This window comes from Takifugu flavidus, chromosome 4, assembly GCF_003711565.1.
Source record: "Takifugu flavidus isolate HTHZ2018 chromosome 4, ASM371156v2, whole genome shotgun sequence".
Taxonomy (NCBI): Eukaryota; Metazoa; Chordata; class Actinopteri; order Tetraodontiformes; family Tetraodontidae; genus Takifugu; species Takifugu flavidus.
In genome coordinates this window covers 9105945-9132368 of record NC_079523.1, presented here as the reverse complement: position 1 = coordinate 9132368, position 26424 = coordinate 9105945, and the positions used below count along the sequence as shown (strand labels likewise).

The following is a 26424-nucleotide window of genomic DNA, read 5'->3' as shown; positions in this document are numbered from 1 at the left end:
AAAGAAAAAGAAACCTGAAAGAGCTCTTCAAAAAGCAGTTGGTGGAGAGTGAGATAAAAGACAAGAAAGCGCTCTATGACCTCAATGATCAGGGAGGCCAAGGCTCTGCAGGGGATGGACAGACAAAGTGAGCTGGAGGAGACTCCCCTGAAGAAGGAAGAGGGGTCAGAGGGCAGGAAGTACCATCAACTGTGACAAATGATCTTGTTCTGGATCAATTTTACTTTTAATCCTTTTAATTAAAACAAAATGAAGTCATGTATGCATCATTCCTTAACAATTAACAAATTTGAAAATGCTTATTTTTAAACATTGCTTTGAATCATTGATCAGGGTATGAGATGGACATTTTTTTATTACTACTGTTGCTATCTATTTTTATTACCAGTATTTTTTTTATTGTTGATTTAATTAAGCCATTTTGAGAAGTGATACCTATTGTAATATCAAACAATCAAGCATGAGCAGAAAGTGTATTTGCAATGCCAAAGATATTAAAGGTTTTGTTTTTGTCTATCCCTCGACATTATTCCTTTATCATAACAAGAACACCTAAATCTAAAGCAAATCATGATGATCCTGATGACGCAATTTCGTGGCTTCTCGTGACTTTTGGCACAGCCAATAGGAACCTTCCTTACTGAGGAGTTGGGAACGCTTTGAAGAAACAAGGGTCACTTCTGACCCCGCCCCCTGGAGGAAGTGAGGGTTGTCCCTATGATATTGGGCCGCTGGAGGAAACTTCTTTCCATAAGTCTATTTTTTACGTCATTTGTTAAGAATTGTTAGCCATGGCTGGTAGTGTGAAAAAGTTCTACGAGCTGACAGCCAAACTGCTGTCGGGTGAAGTTCTGAGCTTCTCTGCGCTGAGAGGGAAAGTGGTTCTCATTGAGAATGTGGCGTCACTCTGAGGAACAACAGCCAGGGATTACACCCAGATGAACGAGCTCCACGGCCGCTACGCCGCCAAGGGCCTCGTTATCCTGGGTGTCCCCTGCAATCAGTTTGGACATCAGGTGAGAAATGTGTTAAGCAGGACCTCAAACATTTCTTAATTGTAGTGTCTGTCAAGACAGTAAGAGTTTAAAGACAAAAACAAAAAACCCTGATCGCTATATCGAGTGTAATTTAAGCAACGTGACACAACATGACTTTGCAATTATCCATCCAACCGGGTTAGAGAGCGTGAATTTCAATAGAATCTACTTTAAAAAATATACCCTAATTGCGAGATTTTTTTCAAAACGGTGCACATATGATGTTATGAGACAATATTTTTGATGTCTTCATGAATATCTTGATACATACTACCCGTTTTTAGTATACCATCTCATGTGGAAGCGTCTGCCATGCTTCCTGCATGCTTAGGTTTATGGTTCAGCATTTTGCAAGGGGATGATGCAATATGTAATTTATACTCTTTTTACATAACAGGAGAACTGCAAGAATGATGAAATCCTTAATTCACTCAAGTATGTCCGTCCTGGAGGTGGTTTTGAACCAAAGTTCCAGCTTCTTGAGAAGGTGGACGTAAATGGAAAGAATGCCCACCCCTTGTTTGTCTATTTGAAGGAAAAACTCCCATTCCCCTCTGATAATTCCATGGCTCTCATGGCTGACCCAAAGTTTATCATGTGGAGTCCCGTCAACAGGAACGATGTCTCCTGGAACTTTGAGAAGTTCCTCATTGGTCCCGACGGCGAGCCCTACAAACGCTACAGCCGAAGTTTCCTCACCATCGACATTGAGGCAGACATTCAAGAGCTGCTAAAGAGGGTCAAGTAAGGTTGACCCTGGTTGACCGTCTTTATTATCAGTCACAACCAGATTAGTTAATCAGCGAACAGCTTGGTGGGGTATTTTATCATGTTTTTCAACTAACTTGCAGCACATGTATGTTTGTGATATTTCCAGTCCGTTACACTGGGGAGGTTCAGCCTGATTACTGAATGAAGACACTCCTTGAAACCTTTTGTAAGGGGAGATTCTGATAAATATGTAAAAGACTGACGTTACCTCTGTGTATAACTCATATCACAAATATGTTCCCTCACAAACTTAAATAAACACTCAGTGTTAAAGAGTGCATCACTGTCATTTGTTTGCATTGCATGAATACATGGTTCAATGGAAAAAAAAAAATAGAAGACCTGACCATTAAATAAAAGAGTTTGCCCATTTTTCTTATTTATTTTTTTGCACTTCCAGGCTGCAAACCATGTCACTCTTATGAGAAATTAAAAATTAAACGTTGATGTACACCAACTTTTCTTTTTAATGAACTGGGGAAAATCTAATTTCAGTTCCTCAAGTTTGATATTTGGATTTAATTAATGTTAATGTGTTTTTTTTAATGTTTTACTATTTACATCTAGAAACACATAATTGGGGTTTTGTGCGAAACTACCTTTACATTTTTAAGCTAATTTTACTGCAGATTTTTAGCTTGACGGGGAATTGATTGAACAAATGTTATATTATAAGTTACTCGAAATGTCCTATTTAAGAACGACGGGCAGTTTTCCACCGTCTTCCTGGTTGCAGTGAACGCAACAGCACCAGCAGCGAGCTGCCATTTCCAACATGGCTGGTCAGGAAGATCCAGTGCAAAGGGAAATTCACCAGGATTGGGCGAATCGAGAGTATATAGAAGTAATTACCAGCAGCATTAAAAAAATCGCCGACTTTCTAAATTCATTCGGTAAGAATTTAATAGGATCTTAAACAGACACGCAGGGTACAGTGGAAAATCTGGCTATTCCGTGCCGTAGCATGTTGGCTAGTTCCGCTAGCACTCTTGTTGCCTGATATGGATGCTTCGAGTTGCCACTCCCAGTTAGCGTTTAGCTTTATCATTAGCCGTCAGCTTGTCACTGTTTAGTATCAATGTGAGTGTAACGCTACTCTGCCATCAGATGTACTTAAAAGGCACGCTTTGTCAAAGATACATCTATATTCGAGGTTTTACACCCTTACTGCCTACAAGTCGTTCACAGTTAACGCAAACCTTTTCCACAGCTAGTGCGTTAGCATTAGCACAAGCCCACATAAATTAGATGCCGTTTCACAGATAAAAATTATAGCAACGTCATTATCTGACTGATGGAATGAACATTGTTGTGATAGACGATATTTCTGCAATGAATGTTAAGGTCTGAATGCTCTCTCTTGGTTACTTAGATATGTCGTGTCGATCCCGTTTGGCTACGCTCAATGAGAAGCTGACAGCTTTGGAGAGAAGAATTGAATATATAGAGGCCAGAGTAAGTGCTTTACATTGTGTTGCAAAGATCTTCTTTTCTATAATATTTGAATAACCAACGTGCAACAATGTATTTTCATTACAGGTGACAAAAGGAGAGACATTGACCTAGAATGAACGCCCTGTACATCCCTGTGTTACTAGCCCATCCTCATCTTCATTTGACCTAATTGTGATGGATTCCACCCTCCATTTCTGGACCGAGTGGACCATTTTTATATTATATATCTGGATTTTGTGTTTTGATTTCATGTATTTGTATAAATGTTATGGTTCAACCTTGGATGCCAATGACTTACAGGATCAATATCACAAATTAACTGAACCCATTATTGTTTATTAAGATATTGTTAAGTTATATATTAGATTTAGAATCACGCAACCTGTCGACCACAAGTGTTGTATCCAGCGTCATTACAGCAACATCTTTGTAATAACGTATTTGTCCTCTCTAACCCTCCTTGTACAGTGACCCTTCTGCTGATGTTTCATGATTCAACTACTGTAATAATAAACAAGTTATATGTTATCGTAACATTATGTCAAATTGAAATTCTTATTTATATCAGTTTGGAAATTAGTCAAGTATTGATAGGATGGATAAATATTACATTAGCAAAATCATCAAAGAACTGTTTCGGTAACAGTTGCAATAACCTATTATACATTGGAGTGCTAATTTCCCTACTGGGCTGAATAAAGTACATCTTAATTATCCTATGCAATTTTGCATTGAATTGCAAAATGATAAGTGTCATTAGCATGCATTTGCTAAAGTCATCAATTAAGGCAGTACAAGACAAGCTATACAATTTAAATATAGAAAGAGAAAGTAAGAACGAATGTTGGTTTTCGAAATGTGATATGTTCCTTTATTAGATTTTTTCCAAATAATTATCTTCACTCCTCGCCATTATTGCAAATGAGAGAATCCGTAATAAGTGCGCTATAATAGTCTATAGGATTTACCACATATTTGACGGTGTACAGTCACTATTCTTGGAATTAAAATATCAAAAGTTTTCAACAGTTTATTGACTAAAATGGCGGATTAATTTGCCTCCAGAAAACCCAGAGTTTCTTCTCCCAGGAGGTACAAATAGCATTAATGCAACGTCCGTTTGTTTAGCAGATAATCACATTTTGGGAATAAGGAGGAAATATATATAGTTGACTTGCATGTCAAGTCAATAGTTAGTTATCGCACATTATTTCCACTTCAAGTTATGATCGACAACAATAGACGAATTCTTTCCTGGCAGACAAATTTGAGGGTTGGAAAATATCATTTACCCACAATGCACTGGGCGTTCCGCATTGCATCCTGGGACAGAGAAGCTGCTGCTGTGTAGCTGTGGAAGTCCTTGGACGTGATATGAATTTTGTCGAATATATTTTGTTAAACATCGTTTGTAAAAGCTACTAAGCAAAACAACTGTCCAGTGCAGCTACAAAGGTAGGTTGTACGTTCAGAAATTGGATCAAAGCAATCTTGAAAGATCATATCTAAGAAATTTGGGCTTTTTTTTTTTCTAGCACGGCTTACCTACGTAAAAGCGACTCCATATTATGGACCGCTTAATTATTTTTGATATCTAAAACGTAGATTCTTGTTTTATTTATTTGTATCTCAATCGTTGAACCTCACGTAGTTGTTAGGTTTAAACATTATTCTTTGCTTTGGTCAGGCATTTGAGTGCTGCGAAGGAAGAAATGGGAGCCGATAAACGGTGAGTAACGTTGACTGAAGCTCGCCACCGTCGTCGGTGAGGTCAATTGTAGCGCCCCTGTTGTAAATATATATTTTTGTGATAAATATCTTTTGAAAGTTGATTTTATATGTATTGTTTTTCAATATCATTGTTATTCCGAGCCTTTAGTAATGCAAGTTGCGTTCATTTCAATTTTAAAAAAAATCAAAGTTGATTCAATTCCTATTCAAGAAATGTATGTGGTTGCTTTAAATTGACGCTTGAACCACATAAAGAATCAAAAAGGATCTCAATTATCTTACATTGTTTATTAATACTTGTTCGGTCTACATAGTCATGTGGAGTTTTAAATGTTACGAAACCATCCGTTTATACTGGGAAAAACTTTTGTTATATAAGGTCTTATTGGACAAGTTGTGATAAGTGATTGTGTTCCTAGGGAACATAAGGGATCTGCACATTGTAGTATTCATTTGGGTTTAAGGGAAGATGTGTGTCAGGGGTAGATAATAACACTGGCCAATTTATGGCAAATGAGGTGTTACAACTCTAAAATCTTTTTGGTGCTCAATAATATGTGTTGCATGTCATTTTTAATAGGATTAGTCGTACAGAACGTAGCGGGAGGTATGGCTCTGACCAGCCCCGTGATGATCCTGAATGGCGTGACAGACGAGACCGGGAACAAGACCGTGATAACAACATGCGCCGATGCAACGATGAGCGCCGTGGTGACCGTTCTGAAGAGCGTAGGGGCTCAAGAGACAGTCCTGAGGTAGTTACTTCAGTTTCCATTGTTGTTGGTAGTTTTAGACATATACATATATTGCCCTGATTAATTACTGAATATTTTTAAGCAGAGAGAAAGAAAACGACGGAACAGCGACCGATCTGAAGATGGATACCACTCTGATGGTGACTACTCAGAGCAGGATTACAGAAGGGAATCTGGAGAGGAGAAGAAGAGCAAGACCATCATGCTCTGGGGTCTGCCGCCTCATGCCATAGAAGATGATGTGAGCTTTTGAGTCTTTGTCTTTTGGGTTAAGTTCAATTTATAAATACATTTATTCATATTTGGCATGTAATTTATTTCCTCAGATCCGTTTTGCCATTGACCAGCTAGAGGGGCCACAGCCAGCAGATGTCAGGCTGATGAAAAAGAAAACAGGTGAGACCCCCCGAGTGTGAAGAACCCTTACCCTCCCTCTAGTCTTTGACCTAGGGCCAATCTGCTTCCATTCAGACCCATTTTCCATAGCAACTTAAAACAGATTCTCGAGTTTCTTCGAAGGTTTTATAATGTTGATTCAAGACTTATAATTTCAGTCGATTGTGGATTTTATGGAAGGTAAGTAAAATTCAACCATAAAACTCTATATTCTATAGGCAGACACACTTTGTTGTTAAGTGTGTTAAGGAGCGGCCTAATATACCAAACAGGGCCTGGGTCATGAAGCAGTTTGTGGAAGAGTTTGAATAATTTGCCCATGGACTCTTAACTAACACACCTCCCGTCTATATTTGAATGCTGTCTCTAGGTATAAGCCGTGGTTTCGCCTTCGTGGACTTTTATCACTTGCAAGATGCTACCCGATGGATGGAGACCAATCAGGTTGCTTCACAATCGCCAAGTCTAGTTTTAATCTTGGGGATCTGGAAAATTAACTGAAATGGCAACCAAAGATCTGTGGAAACTGTAGAGATTTTTCTTTGAAAATGTTTTGTGTCTTGAAAGAGGTTACCATGTTCATCGTAGTAACATCTAACTGCTTTAAGGACTTGCAGTGGTAGCTCAGATATAATTAGCAATAGGAGGTTTCTCCAGTTAAGGTAATGAGCACATCATCGTTACCTTGATGATAAAATATGGAAATATAAGTAACCTTAGGGTTGAATGAAAGCTTAGATGTGTTAGCTTGCCCTCTGCTGGATCTTTTTTTTTTTTCTCTCTCCAAACCACCCTCTCTTTTTGAGCCAAGTTTCTGTTGAGGCTGTTAGGGCACATTTGTACACGCTGTTCCAGCTTAGCCTGGACACTCGGGTCCCAAACACTTAAACAACCCTACATACACCATGCCTACATACACACCATGTTCCTGTCTTGTCTTTAACATGAAAGGCTATCTGTTGGGAGCCCCCCTTCCCCTTCACTTCCTGCCAACACAACTTACTCTGATGATGAGTTCAACATTTGCCAAGAATACTTGATTGATTTTAGAATTCCTTTTTCAGAAATGCCTGACGATCCAAGGCAAAATCGTGGATATGCACTACAGCAACTCCAGGAACAAGTATGAAGACTGGCTCTGCAACACCGTGAGTTAATGATCTCTCTTGGTATCATGATCACCATGTCTGACAAACGCAGTAGCACAATACTGCACACATACAGGACTATAACTTGGATTATCTGTAGATCTATGCGTATTAGTATATGGTACACCTACATTGGGAATAGTTGATCTGGTTAGGTTATATCAGGTAAGTATGCTGTGCTGCATCATAGGTTTATTGAGCCAGCACTGTTCAGGGCTTATAATAAGTATAATTTGAACGGTTACTTTCAGTGTGGCCTGTACAATTTCCGGAGGAGGCTGAAGTGCTTCAGGTGTGGAGCAGCCAAAGCTGGTAAGTAGTTAAATCAATAAATGGCCACTGACTGCAAACATCATCCAGGCAGTTGTGAGTCAACGGAGCTGGGGGCAACACGGTGCTATTTGTGTTGCTGCCAGAGATGCTAAGTCCACGATTAGGAAATTTGAGATCTTGGAACAGAACCAATATATGTTCAATTTGCAGACTGAAAAAAGATTTCCTTCTGCGAAGGCTGGCTCATATTGCAATAGTGTTTACACTCAACATTTCATGTACTTTCCACTGAATTGGTTGAAGCATTTCTGTAGGATGGGTTAATTCTCTTCTTATTTTTTCAGCAGAGGGTGAATCCAGTAATCATGCTGGAGCCTCTGAAACCCAACCCAGTGGAGAGTTCTGTGGAGACAGTAAGCCGGTTTTCTTTCTTTTTTTTTTCAAGTATAATGCAACTCTTTATTTGACCCAAAATGGGATCTTTCTACATTTCTTTACATATCTTGTGTGCAGCCATCATCCTAAGAAACATAGCTCCTCTGACCACTGTGGAGGCCATCATGTCAGCCTTGGCACCATATGCTAACCTTACATCTAACAACATTCGCCTTATCAAGGACAAGCAGACAGGCCAGAACAGAGGATTTGCCTTTGTTCAGCTTTCTTCTCCTCTGGTAAAGCATTATTTATATTATTATTTTTTTCTTCATAACTTTATTATTCTGTTTGGCAGTAGTTTGGCACAGCACACCAAAATGTTTGACTCTTAACAGGAGGCCTCCCAGTTACTGACAATTTTACAAGGATTGCAACCCCCTCTTAAGCTGGATGGAAAAACTATTGGGGTAGATTATGCAAAGAGTGCAAGAAAGTGAGTTTTTCTGCTGTATATTTTTCTTTTGTAATATTTCCAGGTTTGGGTGTAAATCATTGAGATACATCTTTGTTTTGAAGCTAAATAACATGTTTCTAGAACTCTACAATGATTTTCATATTTATGACATCACCCTTTGTCTTAAAGCTTTGGTACATCTTATATAGTTTTTAAAATGGAAGTTATTGATTTACAAATGTCAGTTGTGTAATAATTTGGGGGATTTATCCTTTATTTAGGGACCTTTTGCTTCCTGACGGGAATCGTGTCAGTGCCTTTTCCGTGGCCAGCACAGCCATTGCTGCTGCTCAGTGGTCCTCAACTCAAGTAGGTTTATTCTCTCTAAAAATGATCACTCACCATTGCAACCATCTGATAACCCATTGTTCAACATTCCAGTCTCAACAGAGCTCAGACGGAATGTCGGAGTACAACTACATGCCAGATGGCTATCCTTCCATGACACAGGTTAGTACACAAGCCAAGCACTTGGTGAAATGGTCATTATCTGCACTGGATTCTCAAGGGTGTGTGTAACATGGCTGTTCTGCAGTGACTAGTTGCTAAACTAGTATTGCAGCCCCATGGTGATTGTTTTGGCCTTATTTTTACTCCAATAGGAATTCCCGCCATTTTATCAGCAAGGAGCAGTTGCCAGCACATCTCAGGGAAATGGGATTCTGGGAGGTATTAAACATTCAAAAGGGTTTAGCATTACTTTCATATGGAACAAATGATTAAGCCTCTTTTATTTGAATTTTAGCTGCCCCGGGTGTGAAGATTGTTCCAACTGCAACCGGAGTTGTTATCTCACAAACTGCACAAGTTTACCAACCACATTTAATTGTTCAGCCTGCTGTGCCGGTAATAGTCATCCACAACCTAAGAATTTAATTTATCAAACATTAGCTGTGCCAGTCTCATAGTTGTGCATGGGTTACAGGCGTTGCCACTGGCGCAGCAATTGGAGCCAAAGACGCAAGCAAGACCAGTTCCTGGCCCTGAGGCTGCATCCGTGCCTGCCGCAGCTGTGACCGCTCCCCCAGGACAGGCTGCTCCTACCAATAATCGTATGTGCTTTGTGCGTTATTAAGCCTGCTCAGTGTAAACTGTACTAATACGTTTGTGCTCTTTAATATCATTGACAGTTCCTGATACAGCCAATTACCAATATGATGAGTCCTCTGGATATTATTATGATTCTCAAAGTGGTCTCTACTATGACCCCAGCAGCCACGTATGTACTGCACTCATTTCAATTTTTGTTTTGGTTTTCCCACCGGTCTCGACTGTGTTTTAATTGTGCACGTTTGTTTTTGCGTTATCAGTATTACTACAATCCTCAGACCCAGCAGTATATGTACTGGGACAGCGAGAAGCAAACATATGTCCCAGCTCCCGCAGAAAATAATGCTGGTTCGAATGATAATGCAACGGCAAGTGGCAAAGAGACCAAAGAACCCAAGGAGAAAAAAGAAAAGCCCAAAAGCAAGACAGCTCAGCAGGTATCATTAGATTCATTCTCCAAGCTGATAAAACATAGCTCATTGTCTTTATTGTAGCCTTTAATAATCATACAAAGTTATAGATGTTCACATTTGCATTTAATGTCCTTTAGATTGCCAAAGATATGGAGCGCTGGGCTAAAACACTTAACAAGCAGAAAGAGAACTTCAAAAGCAGCTTTCAGCCCATCAGCCAAGAAGAGAGGAGGGAGGCGGCGGCAGCAGATGCTGGCTTCACACTGTTTGAAAAGAAGGTGAGCCCGAACACGTCATCGGTTCATGTTCTTCCAATGCAAAGTATGTAAACAGAACATTAATATCTCAATTGTTTTATTCAGCAATCGGGAGGTTTAGACAGACTCATGCCAGAAATGCCAAAGTGCCCTGAGGAAGAACCAACAACCAGCTCGGCTACCTCTTCAAAGGTGTGTTCAACAAATTTTTCCCAGACCCTCTGTCTGTTTCCTAATATTTAAACTTGTTTATTACTGCTGTGCCTAGTGTGGGCTTGTAGCTGCCTATAGTGGAGACAGCGATCCCGAGGAGGGCGTGGCAGACTTTGATGGAGGCGATGGCCAGCAAAAGTATACAGACTGGAGTAAGATGGCCTGCCTGCTCTGTCGGAGGCAGTTCCCCAATAAAGAGGCTCTAATTAGACATCAACAGCTTTCTGACCTTCACAAGGTGATGCATCACTGCGTTGTCAGACCTGAAGACCTCACTTTTTAGATAAAAACACAGATGGTAAATCAAATGTTTTTTTTCTAGAAAAACCTGGAGGTTCTCAGACGATCCAAAATGAGTGAAGCAGAGCTGGAAGAGTTGGAAAGAAAAGAAACAGAAGTACAGACCAGCATTACCCCCCTGCTTTGATAGAAATGTTGCCTTTAGGTACATGAACAAAAACACTTTTTCTTTCTTCTTCTGATGAGAAGATGAAATACAGAGACCGGGCAGCTGAAAGGAGGGAAAAGTACGGCATTCCTGAACCACCTGCACCCAAGAAGAAGAAGTTCAGCCAACCAACCCCTGTGATGTGTGTAACCTGTTCTTTCACACTCTGATTTACTGTTTTTGTGTGTTTTAAACTGTATTAATGTTGCTCTTTACAGTAACTACGAACAGCCAACTAAAGATGGTCTCAACAGTGATAACATTGGGAACAAAATGCTGCAGGCCATGGGCTGGAAGGAGGGTAAAGGTCTAGGGCGCAACCAGCAGGGCATCACGGCACCAATTGAGGTATTGAGGCGACTTTTTCGAAGGTTTTTTCCATCTCCAGCCTCACAACAAACTGTTTTAAAGTTCTTGATTTTCCTCATCAGGCCCAGTTGAGGACAAAAGGAGCTGGACTGGGCACTAAAGGCACCAACTACACTCTCTCTGCGTCAGACACGTACAAGGACGCAGTCCGTAAAGCTATGTTTGCCCGTTTCACCGAGTTGGAATGAGGCTACCTTCCCGTTATCTACACTTGTTTTCTCCAGTGCATTTTCAGCAATATTAACAGCTAGATGGATGTCAGAGATGTTCTGTTTTAAGATGCAATGCCGTCTGAGCTGTTTAGGTGTGTCAAGTAAATATTATTTACTTGAATATTATTTATAACTTGTACATAGCAAATTTACATATTTACTTACTTTAATTCTCTAACCTTTGTTTGTTCTTCAGTTTTTGTCTCGGCATGTTGATTATGTACAGTTTATACAAGTCTTCTGTTTGTACAGGCAATAAATACCATGATAAATGATTGTCCTGTTCTTACAACTGCACTTATTCGTCCACACACACACAACATATTTACGTTGTTTCATCAAAAGGACATTTCTCATAGAGAACTTCAGTTGTTGCCCAAGAGCAGTGTAGCATCCATCCACTCATGACTTGCTGAAGTCATGAGTGGATGGAGTTTTCTGAAAATGAACTAAGGAATACATGATCACATTTTGGTGATGTTCTGGATTATGGAGGCAGTTTGATCTTCCAGAATCAAGGCCAAGGTTGACCACTAACCAACCTACTATGATGTGCAACCATGTATTACTACCCCTTATATATGTGCCCTATGTATTTATACTATGCTACATGCGTATGTTCTTGGTGGAGGTCAGCACTGAGTACCTTTTTCCTAGTTTAAAAATGTTTTTTTTTTCTTTCTTTTTTTTAAATGTTATAAGCTCTTTTTTACAGTCAAACTAACAAAAGAATAAGACCTTGGATGAACTTGTGATTAGACCACTCTTATCTCCATGTTTGTAAGTTTAGTATAGGGGCAATATTAATCTCCGTCACCATGTGTCAAAGGAAATGGCACTCCTCTTTATCTTCGTTCTTTGGGGGTGAGGAGCTCAGACCTGACATCATTGCAGATGATCTTTTCCAATTTTCCTGCACTCGTCTTCATCTTCTTAACCCTTCATCGCAGGGCCAATTCTGGGTTCAGTGCCTTGCTCAATGCAGTGGTCTGAACATGTTTTTGAACAACTGCACTTTACAGATAACATAATCAATGTCATTCAGCCTCTGGGTTTCTTTCAGGGTTTTTTTTTATTACCGGTATTGTTATTTTAGTTGGAAGTCGTTGGACTTGTGTTTATAGCACCTAAATGTATAGTGGCCAGGTGGTGCTAAACTATTTTAATTTCGCAATAAATGGCAATTAATTACTTTGCCATAACACATGTACAAGTCCTGAGACAAATGTACAGGTTAAACAGGTTTACAAGACGTGAAACATTTTACAATCGCGTTAAAGCCATCGTATGAATGTTCTGTGAAAACGGGAGTCTTGCAGCGAGTTGATATTTGTTACAAGACGGCATAAAATAAAGTCACCTGTTGATCCACGATCACCTGTAGAGGTCGCAATAACCAACAACACCCACGTCTGGCCAGTCATGGCATAAAAAACCAAAAATATAGATGAACTTCGCCTGTATCATTCATGGGCACTGATTTTCCCCGCACGTATTGGAGATATTTCTTGAAAATAGAAGATTTTTAATGACTTTATTTTAAAGAGTCGTCTGTTCATGTTGATGCTGACGGAAACGCAGAACCTAGTGTGAGAATAAAGCGCATTTATTTTAAAAGAAAATGATGGATGGGTGGATGAGGGATGGATGAATGGATGATCTATTTTTAGCTCAGCCTGTAAGTGTCCAATTATTGTTCCCCTGTGAGACATCCAGCTGCTATCTGCAAAACAGGTATGGGTTGCTGCTCAGACGCAACACAAAGGTGTTTGCATTTGGATGTTGCGGATGTCAAACGTTCACCTTCTAAACGGGAGGTTTTTACGCCACCTTTGCATTGCGCCACCTGTGAAATTACAATTTTGCGTTGTTTGTTGTTTGTTTTTCTAAACTCCAGTCCCACCAAGTGTGATCCACTTGTGAGGGGAGTTGGTGAGGAGGCGGACTCTGTTCGACCCCCACATTTGAGCCTCAGAAGGTCTTACAGTACCGATCTACTCCCAGAGCGCATTTGGAGCGGTTGCGTTGGTGTCCCGCTGCGCGTAAGCACACGCGAATGAAGATTTGACGGAGAAAAGAGCAGAATTACAAGATTTTTCGTTTGTCTGCCACTGCTGAGAGGATTTTTTTTTAAAAAATTTTTGGAAGCTTCGAGAGGAGAACCTTTGGTAAGACTGACCAGATCTTCTTCGCTTTAAAGAGACCAAAAACAGCCCCCTGATACATTCAGATAACTATTTTTCTAATTATTTGCTTTTGCTGAGAGTTTATTGTAAAGAATTTCCATTATCACTGACCGTCTTAGGCAGTGACCATATGCTTTGATGTGGAGATAGATGGCCTTCTTTGTATCTGTTAGTGATCAATAAAGAAAGAAAAATATTTAGGACCTCATGCGGTACGCGCCTACTCCAGATGTTAACCCCCCTCACCCACGTTTTACCCCCTTTACGACTGCTTTCCTGGTTACAGCAGCCCGATTACTTCTTTTAATTAGACATTCTTCCAAAGTCTCTGACTGACGTGCACAAATCTCACGACTTGTGGGCTCAAAAACGCGTCTTGCTGACCAAAAGCGCTTTTTATTTTGCGCACACGAAACTTTTCCCCGCACGGACCTTGGTGCGATTGTCCTGCGCAAACCACATGGTGAAGTAAAAGTCCCATTTCCTTTTCCTCCGTGCAGCGTTACCATATCCGACTTCAGCTGGTGCTGCAGTTTGTCCCAGTTGCTCACAACACGGTCGCTTTAATTCCAGTTATAACCTTTCGGGGTGTTCGAATTTGAGCTAAATATACCCGGGTGGAGGAAGAGCTTCTGTGTGGGACGTAAATTCTGCATTAAATCTCTTTACTGTGTGCGTGGGCTTGTCAGAAAAGGCTTTGGGGATTACTATATGCTCATTTTTGCACCACTCTGACTTCTTCTCATTCGACTTTCTGATTTCTTGTCCTATGAGCTTCGATTATGGGCCAGTGTTTGACAGGGACGTGTTCCTGAAGGTATTTTGACAACAGATGTAAGAATTAGCCATTCCAATGTTGGACATGCGGAAAGCAGTATGTGAAGGTGGTCAGGTAGGAGTCAGGGTGCCGTGTCAACAGGGAACGTGTCAACAGTAAGCAATGTTTTGCTTTTAGAACATCTATTTTAGAGTGGCTGGTTTGAGTCTGTTGGAAGGTGTTTGGTGTGTGGTGTCCAGACCAGCGGTTACATCAGGGGTCGGCAACCCAAAATGTTGGAAGAGCCATATTGGACCAAATAAACAAGAAACAAATCTGTCTGGAGCCGCAAAAAATTAAAGCCTTATATAGGGCTTATAATAAAGGCAGCACATGCTGTGGGTGTCTATATGAGCTGTTTGAGCCTATTGCCTAAATGATAAATAGGCTACAAATACATAATGAGCATTCATGATGAAATGTTGATTGTCCCTGCAACACATCCTGACGCACCACGTGACTGCTCTGCTGTAGATGGAGCTTTAGGTTTAACTTCCATTATAATGAGATGTTGAAAATAAATATTTATTATGCACATTTATACAACATTGGAAAACTTTAAGAATGTTTGTCACGTTTTTCCTCCTACAGAAATTATTTTAAAACAATTTCCATTTTCATATTTTGGAAAAAGCTCCAGGGAGCCACTAGAGCGGCGCTAAAGAACCGCATGCGGCTCCAGAGCCGCGGGTTGCCGACCCCTGGGTTACATTAAGCAGGGCGTGTAAAGGGCAACACTCCTACGAGTCAAACCTCGGACTGTTGGAGTAAATATGATGAGATATAAAGGTGGAAGAAATCTAGCAGGCTTTCAAGCCGCGTTTGTGTGTTTAATGTGTAGTGGATGGGTCACATTTTTGACCTTTGACCTCCTGTCTTAACACCAGATGCCCCACACGGGGCTTTCGTACCAGGTTCTTCACAGTAGCGGCTGAGCAGATAAGACAAACTGGGGTCGCCGACCTCTGTCGATCGATCGTTAGAAAAGAGCGGGGCAGGTGCACGTTGTGAAGGGGCCCCATGTTTCATCCAGGCAGGAAACAGCCACCTGAGTTCTTCCTTCAGGAGAGACCAGAAAGAGAATGAACCAGAAGATAAAATCCATCGCCATCTTTTTCCCTACGCCACTGCCAAGTTCAGTCGCTTTGTGGTCACCCTATGAGCTGAGCAGAAGGGTGACCCTGAGTTTTTTGTGGTTAGGCGTCCATTACATGGGAGCCAATCTGCCTGCTCTCTGAAAGGCGAAACTCTTTTCTCTGGCTGTCATTCCTGGAAGATTCTAATAATGTTGCCCTCATTACTGCCTGTGTTAATTGTTTTATAATAAACTTATAATAAACCACTGACAATAGCTTTTAATATTATTATTTATGTAACTGAAACCGTTGGCCCTAACGACTCCTATCTCCAGTAAATATTTGTGCTCCTGGGGTAGAAATACACGTTGTTAAGTTATACAACACTTTAAATATGTTGCACAAAGCACAAATTTCTTTGGAGACATCATTGCCCACAGGTAGCTTGTGTTTGATTAAGGCTCGCGTCACGCTGTGCTCACACACATGCACACGCACAGCAGCATGTGCGTCATTTCAAGATTAAATCGATATGTGACTGAACATTTAAGAATTCACCTGTCTTTATGCAGGTTTCTGAAGATGTCCAATTGCAGCGGAGTTAAGGTTATTTAAAGCTATTTGCTGATTGAATTGCATTTTCTTCCCCAATAAATAATAGCTAAAACATTCTTCCTAAAGGTTATTTCCAAAGAGTAAGGTCTGTGCTGAAGAATTACACGGTTTCGGATCAGTAGTTCAACTTTATTATTGTGGTGATTCGTAAATTTAGAGCTAATTAACAGTTTTGCAATGAAGGTGGTCTAAAAAGGTGTATCAGGTCGTGGTTAATACCACAGAACCAGTATGCACGTGTGTGTGTGTGTGTGCGCACGTGTACGCCTGTTTTGCCAGGCTCTGCTGGCTCAGCCTCATGTCTGTTCGTCACACTCATCCACATGTTCCTCTGCTTATCTGCACGCGCTCAGCCTCGCTACGTGTCAGGCCAACACGTCCAGGAGAGCGAGGGAAGCCGTGGCAGCAGGTTACTGGCCTGGGATCTTTTAATGGCGAAAATCAGTCAAAATCGATGGTATAAGTGCCAAAGCCAAGCAAACAAACAACTGGCATTTTCCAGTATTTCACCTGTTCAAACATCTCACACACACAGTTGCAGCTTTTCCCACTCTGTGACCTTTCGGGCCTGTTATGTAACGGAGCCTCCTGCAGCGGGGGGTAAGGTAACCCTGATGGCCGCGAGCAATTAATAACAGGCTGATACCAGAGAGGAGCCCTGCGTGCCCAGACTGAGCGGCTGACGTATCGGTGCCTCTGGGGACGCTCCGAATGTTCGTCTTCTGCTTTTTGCGTCAGCATTCGATCGACAGCTTTCTCCTCCGCTCTTCCTGAGATGAAAGCGCATGTGACTCACATGGCACCCGCTTCGCCGCTGTTGCAACAGCTGATGTTGACAGCGGCCGAGTTACTGGAAACGTTAACTTTGGGCAAATAAAGGCCATTAGAGCAGATAAGGTCATGAAAATGTCCCCGTGTCTGCACCAGATGTCTTCAATGTGACCAAAGGAAATCAAGTACATGCTTCAGGGCGATCCCCTAATCACCGTTCCACCATTATAATAAGGAGCGTCAGAGGGAAACAGACCGGTGACACTGGGCGTGACTATCTCATTATTAGTATGTCCAAATGAACTAGTATAGTGGCTCAATAGTTTTCTACACATAAAAATTGTGGGGCTGCTTGTGCTGCTCTGTACAGAAGATGGTTGGAAAAACACCACCAAAGTCAAATATTCCACAAGAAATAAAACCAACTGGAAAATTGACAACACAGCCTAGATGGGGATTTTTGCTGCTGGGGGTTGATTTGGGCAAATTGGATCCTAATGACAGCTCATTGTGTGTTTTGCTCTTAGCTTATTTACCAAATGTTTGGTGGAGTTTACCTGTGTGGAATTTAACTGATTTCCCCAAAATAATACTTGTGAACAGCCTTGATAATCCTGGGGGTGGGGGTGGGGGTGGGGGTTCCTGAAAGCAACACATGGATGGTCTGTGAAACACTCAGACGTGTTCATCGGGGGAAAAAAGCGCTTAATCAACTGTATCTTCAACGGGCGGCGCTTCGGTCAGAGGTTGGAGGTAAACACCTCTCCTCAGGTAAATGGGCCAGGGGAGTCATGGGAGTCCGGATGTTACCGGGGGCTGTTGTCCCAGCGCGTTCTCCTTGTAAATAAATGACTGCGAACAGGTTAATGTACCTTGAAGGTATTTAGAGTTTGTACTGCATAGGATTTAGAAGGGCACGTTGTGAAGGTAAACAGAGCAGGGTTTTTTCCTGGGTTTCCAGTTGAGGTGCGGACTGGGAGCTCCACAATGTCGCCGTTCCAACCTCGGAAGTAAAGAAATGTGTATATTTCTGGAAGCTCTGTAGCGTTTTGGAGGGATTGTGTCTGCATTGTGCTGTTAATGTGAGGCCCGGCTCTGTGCAGGAGCTTCGTGTTGGAACTGAGCGAATGAATAAACAAAAGTCCCCCAATATGTCCCTCAAACAGACTTTGACCGTTAAACATTATATGGACTTGTTTGCTTTTCCAACATAAAATCAGCCAGATTTAGTTTTTTTCCCCAGGGATTTGAGACAATCGGACTGATTTCTCCTTTTTTTGTCTAATTTAAACTTTTTGTCTCACGCAGATATTGAAAACCGCGAGTCCCTCGGAGCCAGAACCCAGAGCCATTCCCTCACAGCCTCAGAGATGGAACCAACTCAGACTGAGATGAGCCTCACTCCTAACGGGAGGACTCACGATCCCGGAGAGGAGGCGTTGGTGCCGGAGAAGAGCCTGCTGGAGGAGGATCAGTGAGTTTCACTCCACTCACAGCTGCAGGAGCCCCGTTAGTTTGGCCCCAGCTCGGCTCGTTTCAGAGAAATTGATTGAACTGAATATTCTTTCCCATCTGATCTGATCAATATAAGTGAACAGCTTCATTTTGCCTTGTTTTTCCGCTTGCGGGAACTGTTGGATTCTCCTCCAGAAACGGCGCTCAGACACCCAGGTACGTCCGTAAACTAGCCAGAACCGCCCCCCCCCCCCCCCGGTACCTGTAGGCATTCCCTGTTTTGGAATTCATTCTCAATTCAACCTGCAGATATGACGATCCTGAAGGACAGGAGGACGAGGAGTTTCTGCCGAATGCCGAAGGAAAGAAGCCCGTTCGCTTCACGGATGTAGGTGCAGGGGGATGGGGGGATGGGGGGGGCAGGTTTACGTTTGATCAGAGCCAGACCGTTTTCGTGTTCTCAGTTTGAAGGAAAGACCTCATTCGGCATGTCTGTCTTCAACCTGGGCAACGCCATCATGGGCAGCGGTATCCTTGGATTAGCTTATGCAATGTCCAACACCGGAATCATCTTCTTCTGGTAATCAGATATAACACGCCCACCTAAAATATAGGAAATATTCGTAGCTAATGGTGGCCTGACTGTCCTCCTCCGTCCTCTTCCAGGTTTCTGCTGACCTCAGTGGCGCTCTTGTCATGTTATTCCATTCATCTGCTGGTCAAATGTGCAGGTATTGTGGGTAAGTCCTCCGTCCTGTGCTTTACATCCTCAAGAGGTTCCCGTCTTGAGACGCAAAGTCGGGCATCGTTTCTGTGCTGCAGTGATGAAGCATCACATATACACAGGAAAATAGCTTGTTTTCATTCCATTTTCCACTCACGCACACATTCAGGACAATATCAATATTCGAATAAACCGACCTCGGTCATTCTAGCTTCAAAAAGGAGTGACATCATTGATTCGCCCAAACTAATAATCCAGTTTTTCAGGTCAATACTAAGCGACCTGTACATACTTGTTGCGAGGAATCAGAGCAGGAGAAGCTGTTGTTGCTCATGAAAAGTGTGATTGACTGGAAAATTGATCTGTGGATGTTCTGTCATGCTCGGTCAAGTGACCACGGATACATGACTGAGTCACATTTCATGCTACGCTGTAATGTGTCCGTCATTACGTCACAGAAAGCCATTGGTTTGTTGGATTATCAGAACTGCCACAATAATTATCATTACTGCAGAAGAAGAAGAAATCAGTAGAAACAATAGAGAGGATCATTCCTGTTTGTCTTCTCTCTGCAGGGATTCGTGCTTATGAACAGCTGGGCTTCCAAGCCTTTGGGACACCTGGAAAAATGGCTACCGGCATAGCAATCATCCTGCAGAATATTGGATGTGAGGTCCCAGCATGACTCAGTCAATAAGATCTCTGCTATCATTTCTTCTGTTTGCAAACTGCAAGAAACAGTCATTTAGCCCGATTAAATAGATGGTGGGCTTTTTGTTCTGTTGAGAGAACAACTTAGGGGATAAGTTGGCAAACAGCTGCTTTCCGCTCTGTTTTCACAAAAGCACGCGAGGGGTTTCCCCTCCACAGTTTGAAACAGTCGGTGGAGCGTGATGGCGCCGCGCTCTGACCAGCTCTCTGTCCTGTCTGTTGCAGCCATGTCCAGCTACCTCTACATTGTAAAATCTGAGCTACCACTGGTCATCCAAGCGTTCCTGAAAGCCGAGGCCGACTCTGAGTGAGTATTAGCACCAGGAAATGTGCAGTCCTCACCCTGTTCTCCAGATTCCCGTCAGGGCCTCACATCCAGGGAAGATTAAATAGGTGAAATAGGTCAAAGTAACAGCAGATCCTCTAGTTTTTGATGGCCCTGCAGCGATTGTTAGGCCTAACTAGTCACGGACGCCACCATTGATGCATCTTTGCGCAGCTTACTCGAGTCACAACAGCATAGCCTGCAGCTGAAATGCAACAAGAAATTTTCAACACTCTATAGTTCCTGGAACTTAGACAGTGTTCCAGATCAGGCGCGTCACCCGAGGCAGAGAAAAAAATACTCCAAGATTGAATGGAGAAGGTGAGTGCTTCCAAATGTTCCTTGGTTCCTGATTAGAGTTCCTGCAGTGGAAACGTGGCATCAGTTGTGCAACCCTTCATGAAGGCCTGCAGTGTTCCCCCTCATGAGTGTATTTGTCTGTATATCGTGTATTTTTGGCTAAGCTGCTGCTGAAATTGATGCATGAAGTGGTATCGGTCATGCTCCCCCTCACAGACACGTTCACCCCTGACAGCAACAGCGTGACACACACTCACACACACACGTCCCTGCACTGCTATCTTTGCAGGGACTTTTATAGACATATAGAGAACTGGAGAATGCAATGTGCCAAAATGGCCCCACTTCCAAAAATGTTCTCACTTTACTTGCAAAATGAGTATTTTGGTACTCACTATGTAGCAAGTACAAGAACACACACACACATACACATACAGTAGTGAACTAATCTCACCGATCCCCCAGTATGATACAGCCTGTGAGGCCGTGTCGGACAGCTGATCCTTCTGATTGTCTATTATTCAGGCAGACTAACAGGCTGAAGATCTATCAGCTTTACGCTCACAGAGGGGACTCTTTTCTGGGTTTAGTCGACAGACTCACTTATATTAATGCTGCTTAGGGAGATTTTTTTTATTTCTCGGGTGCAAGACATCGTAAAAAGAGATTTGTAGCATTTTTTTGGTCACGTTGAACTCTAGAGTACACTCACGTGTTGTGCAGTTCTGATCTGAGGGGCGTTGTGTTTCAAAGTTAAAGTTAGCATGCTTACCAGCCCTCACTATTTTCAGCAGCAAGGTTCGGTTATGTCATTTTATACTCGATCGCTTTTAGCTCTGTCTCTCAGTCATCTAAGTCGGGCTGCAGTTATATTTTTGGGTGGTGGAGAGCAACATAAGCAGCCTTTTAAAAAAAACTATCTCGAGAGTAGCTATTTTCAGCACAGGTACCACTGCTCTGCTGCCGCTTAAACAACCTTAACGACACAAGTTTAGCATCAGCAGTCTTGATTTCTTGTTTCGGTTTCGGTCTGTCTAAACTCACCAAAGCCTTTTTTTGGTTTAAATTTTAACAGTGTGTGGTACTTGAATGGAAACTACCTGGTCATCCTGGTCTCTGCCACTATCATCCTTCCCCTGGCTTTAATGAAACAGCTTGGTGAGTGGATCCAAGACGGCTCAAGTCACATCCAGTTCTTCATGGTGCAACTGTGCTTACGAGCCAATCTACAGACACATGTTTTTGCACGTGTACTTCAGTTGACTTTGAGCTAAATTAAGAAGGGTTGACCTTAAAGCCAGAGTGGTCAGTGTGTGTCTTTGTCCCAGCGTTGGGACACAGCAGCGGACCAAGCTGCCATTTTATCTCTATCATTCATTTCATACATAGAGCAGTGGCTAAATAAAGCCTCTAATAGCAGCGCTGAAGGTCAAACGATCACTTCAGGTGTTCAGGTGTATCATTGACCGTGTGCTGCCCTTCATTTTCAGGTTACCTTGGCTACACCAGTGGATTTTCTCTCAGCTGCATGGTGTTTTTCCTCTGTGCTGTAAGTTGTTCCAGCTCATCCATTAGCATTCCAATAACTCCTGGGAAGTCCTGCTGCATCTTCTCGTATTTCACAACCTTGACTCTATGATCAGATGTGTATGACAACATAAAATAATCAAATATAGGCATTTAAATGCATCTGAGGAGCATCAGCTAAGTCTAAGGCTTTGCACCTCAGGAATGAGAGGAAAGAACAGGGACTATCAGCTGTATGAGGTTTATTTCTTTAAAACAAAGTCTTATCAGCCAATGTGTTACCAACCAGTATCTTACAAAAATACTAATGCTAATTGCTAATTGATTCCCATTCTCAGCATTTTTTACAATTAGCCTAAAATGGCTCTATTGCTTCTGTCGTCCCCTCTGGTTGCCTCAGGTCATCTATAAGAAGTTTCAGATCGACTGCCCACTGAAGGAGTACTCTGCCAACAGCACCGCCTCCCACCTCAGCTTCAATCTTTCCAGCCACGACCACGATGATTCCCACTGCTCGGCCTACATGTTCACCATGAACTCCCAGGTAGACGACAGAGGTGAAGATCCAGTCCGCCTCCTGGACTGGATCCCAGACTGGTTTCACACCTGAATGCCAGACGCGGTGTAACCTCCAGCTAGGTGCTGCTCTGCCCATCACGTGTGTTTTTGTGTTCCTCACAGACAGCGTACACTATTCCCATCCTCGCTTTCGCCTTCGTGTGCCACCCAGAGGTCCTCCCCATCTACACCGAACTCCAGAAGTGAGTCGGCCCTCGTTGGCCTGCGATATTTGTCAGGGCATGCAGAATGTGGCAGTCACGCGACTTTTTCATTACAGCCCATCGAAGGCGAGGATGCAGAAAGTGTCCAACATCTCCATCTTTGTCATGTACATTATGTACTTTCTTGCAGCTCTCTTTGGCTACCTGACTTTTAAAGGTGAGAGCATGTTTTTTATCCCTTTATAGCTCAAAAAAGCCAGATAACATCAGGTGTTTGCAATTCAACCAAAACTCTGACTTGAAGTAGTTTAGGGTACTTTCACAAGCAGAGTTTCGATCATTTGCATCAGTTTCAATGAATCACACTTTGGCTTGTTCAATTTTTCATTGATTACGCTCCTTTAGCGCCCCTTGTGGTACCATGGTATAACAGCAACGTTGTGTTCTTTCTTTCTTTCCTTCTTTGATTTAGTTAATCAAAGCATTTTTGGACCAATAATGATGTTTTATTGGACTCTGAAGCTGAAACCCCCAAAAATGTCTCTTCTGGCTGTATCCTGGAAGATAGCTCTGTAATTTTAAAGAATATTGCATCCCAAAAGAATCTCTCAACTTTTTTTCCAGACAAAGTGGAGGCTGAGCTGCTGCACACTTACAGCCGGATCGACCCGTATGATACGTTGATCCTGTGCGTGCGCGTGGCCGTCCTCACAGCTGTGACGCTAACCGTCCCCATCGTGCTCTTCCCCGTGAGTTTGCACTAGGTCTGTCCCAGGCGATGATCAGAGAGACAGGATTCCGTGACAACGTGCTCTTGTTGGACCTGTGTGTGCCCGCAGGTGCGGAGAGCCATCCAGCAGATGGCGTTCCCCACCAAAGCCTTCAACTGGCTGCGCCACATCGCCATCGCTATCGTCCTGCTCAGCTTAATCAACGTTCTGGTGATTTTTGCTCCCAACATTTTGGGAATCTTCGGCATCATTGGTAAGAACAAGACCTGTTTTTTTTAACAGCCTCGCAGTTCAAACTGTTATTTGTCAACTTTATTTGGCTAACAGCCCGTACAGTATGCTACGATAATGGCTAACTTATTAGGTCTCTGTTTACACAGAGAATCCTTGACTTGTGTGTTGAGTTTGAGTGTAAAGCTTCAAAACGTGACCAATCCATGTCAGGACACAAAAATATGATTATTTGTCATGTTCTGCCCCTTTTTTTCAGTTGACACGTTTCAAAGGTTAAAGGTCCACTTCAAAGCAGCAAACATGATTGATTTTTAGTGCACCCGTGGAAGCACAGAGTTCATTCAACTTATTTATGAATGTGCAGAAACAGGAAGTTAGGACTGATGTTTTAAGGCCAACCATCCAGAGAGATTTCAATCTATTCTAGTATTTCAATGCATCACAACTAAGGTGGTCCTTCCAGATATAAAACACATACATAGATGACATGGGTTGGCGGAAAAGTCTACAAATAATATAATATGATATCAATGCATTTACAACAGTGGTCCAGACCATAAGACTTGGAGACATGAGTTTGCATGGACCACAGAACCATCGAAAATCTGTCCTGTGAATCTGTCTGGTGCAGCTTTTTTGTGTCTTTTCAGGCGCCACCTCAGCTCCTTGCCTCATTTTCATTTTCCCCGCTATCTTCTACATCCGTATTGTTCCCAAAGACAAAGAACCCATGAGCTCCACTCCTAAGATCCTCGTAAGACCACCCCACCACTTCATCCCATTTATGTGTTGATTGGTTGGTGCTGAACTCTGAGCACCCGTGTTGCTGCACTCCCCCCAGGCTGCCTGCTTTGCTGCGCTGGGCATATCTTTCATGGTGATGAGTCTGAGCTTCATCATCATCGACTGGACCATGGGTGACGGTCTTGCCGTAGGAGGCCATTAGAGGGTGCCGCTGTGTGAGTGTGTGCTCCAGAAAAAGAGGAGTGTGTAAGTGAGGAGGGAGAACAGCGTTCTGTCACTGCCAGCGGGAACGCTGCTCAGCACAATCCAAGCGACGATTTACAAGAATAAGTCCGTTCAAGACACATGAAAGAACAACCAGCAGCACTCTGAGATATTGATTTTAGTGTTTTGTCGGAAACACGTGTATTTTAAATGCAGATTGTTGCCTGGGATACGCGGGAAGAAGGTATACGTTTTGTTCCAGATCAGCCAACCTGCCTCTGATATTTGGAACAGCACTTAAACATAAGATCTGTGTATTTATTTCTCTATGATTCTACGACTCAATGATTTTAATTTCAAATGAACGATTGAACTACTGTATATCAAATTAGTGCTCATTATAAATCCTTATATATGAAATCGGTTCTTTTAACTGACATGATATTGATGATGGAAGGTGTTACTTCATTTGAAGACTTTCTTTTCTTTTCAACTCTAACAAGCCAAATTTTGACCTTAATTATGTACCCCAGTAGTTTACCGCTTTGCTTTTAAGATGAACGACTTCTGTGGATGCACAAAATGCATCAACCTGCACATTTCATGAAAGAAGAAGAAAACGGTCGCTTTTTTCAGCCCTTTGGATCCCTCTCGTGAAGCGTGTATTAAAGAAGTGAAGCTGTGAAGCGGTTACAATAGTAAAGCCTAAGAAAAAGGAAAATTAAGACCTAATCTGTGTCCAAAGCTTAATGAATCCCCTGCCACACATGGCTACAGGAAATGTATTTCCATCTCCAGAGGCGCACATTTAAAAACACAATATTTTCCTGCCTTTCCTGTCCTGTGCTGGTGATGCACAGTGATGAATGAGTGTGTCAGGCCGTCCAGCAAGTCTTCTTCCACTGTTTAAAAACAAGTGGGCTAGCGGTGCTAAACCCCAGAACTGAAACAGCCCAGTTGAAACTGGCCGAGCCACAAACTAGAAGAATTTACAGTCAAATTATCTGAGGGTGGAATTAATGATCTGAGTGAATCTGCTTCATTTGTAAATGACAAACCTTTTTTTAATTAGTAATTTGGTGCTTTGTGTTTTGCTGCTCTGGTCTGACGCAGTCTGATTATTTGAGCTTTTTGCTTGTCCTGCAGCCTAAAGAGGGACACACACACTTCCTGCCAACACCGTCGTTAATGGGTGTTGCTGTCAATGAGACATCACACTCTCGCATGCTTTTGGAGTAGTTTTATGCTGCTGTAGTTCTAGTATCTTAATTATGGGTCTCTCTTCTCGCCTTCTATGTGACAAAATTGAGAGATTCATCTAATATTTGGTCATCTGATAAAAAAAGGTGATCGTGCAAAATATAAACCCGTAAAGCCATAAAGTTGTCACATCTTTACCACCCCCACGACTCTCAGGGTTCACAAAAATCCTGCATAGACCACAATGTTTTGCATATATTTATATTTTATTTTTATTTCTGATTTGTCCAGATTCAAGACGATCATGATGAGAGGAATAAATTTTAGCATAGCATGCAAGGACTAATGCCAACAGCTGGGCGCCAACTGATGTAAAAAACACGTTAAACAGTTTAATAACTAGTCCTTTCTATCAAAATGAATTGTTCATTAACACACATGTGGGTATTTTATGAAAACACGTGTTTGTGTGAATGGCATTATCAAAAAAATTAATGTGGACTGATATGTACATAAATGCAAACCTTTTATACTTGATGCACATGCAGCCTTCATTGTGTAAATAGCAGGAAGTCAGTTTGGCAATAAAATAATTGTTGATATTTTTACAATGTTTCTGTCATTTTTCCTTAGGGCATCACTTCAGTCGCCTTTACTTTTAA

At 42.1% G+C, this 26424-nt stretch overlaps 3 protein-coding genes across 3 annotated transcripts; all 3 read left to right on the top strand.

Annotated features, from left to right (window-relative positions):
• The first annotated feature begins 687 nt into the window (after positions 1-687).
• Positions 688-3797, top strand: gpx1a (glutathione peroxidase 1a). The gene is made up of 4 exons (XM_057031242.1): positions 688-1016; positions 1435-2652; positions 3181-3263; positions 3348-3797. The coding sequence occupies exons 1-2, from the start codon at positions 792-794 to the stop codon at positions 1783-1785; spliced, it is 576 nt and encodes a 191-aa protein (XP_056887222.1). The 5' UTR covers positions 688-791; the 3' UTR covers positions 1786-2652; positions 3181-3263; positions 3348-3797.
• Positions 3798-4558: 761 nt separating this feature from the next.
• rbm5 (RNA binding motif protein 5) lies at positions 4559-11696 on the top strand. The gene is made up of 25 exons (XM_057031231.1): positions 4559-4718; positions 4951-4992; positions 5575-5749; positions 5832-5990; positions 6076-6145; positions 6516-6589; positions 7210-7293; positions 7545-7605; positions 7911-7979; positions 8080-8240; positions 8340-8437; positions 8680-8767; positions 8840-8908; positions 9061-9127; positions 9204-9304; positions 9384-9510; positions 9589-9677; positions 9769-9945; positions 10059-10199; positions 10284-10370; positions 10447-10629; positions 10714-10788; positions 10881-10981; positions 11058-11187; positions 11271-11696. The coding sequence occupies exons 2-25, from the start codon at positions 4976-4978 to the stop codon at positions 11394-11396; spliced, it is 2529 nt and encodes an 842-aa protein (XP_056887211.1). The 5' UTR covers positions 4559-4718; positions 4951-4975; the 3' UTR covers positions 11397-11696.
• A 1513-nt stretch (positions 11697-13209) lies between these two features.
• slc38a3b (solute carrier family 38 member 3b) lies at positions 13210-26373 on the top strand. Its single transcript, XM_057031678.1, has 17 exons — positions 13210-13588; positions 18194-18359; positions 18536-18556; positions 18650-18728; positions 18805-18920; positions 19007-19080; positions 19640-19732; positions 20001-20082; positions 21476-21558; positions 21891-21949; positions 22328-22471; positions 22609-22688; positions 22766-22866; positions 23274-23398; positions 23489-23633; positions 24265-24368; positions 24456-26373. Exons 2-17 carry the CDS (start codon positions 18256-18258, stop codon positions 24558-24560), a joined length of 1515 nt encoding a protein of 504 aa, XP_056887658.1. The 5' UTR covers positions 13210-13588; positions 18194-18255; the 3' UTR covers positions 24561-26373.
• Positions 26374-26424: the final 51 nt, after the last annotated feature.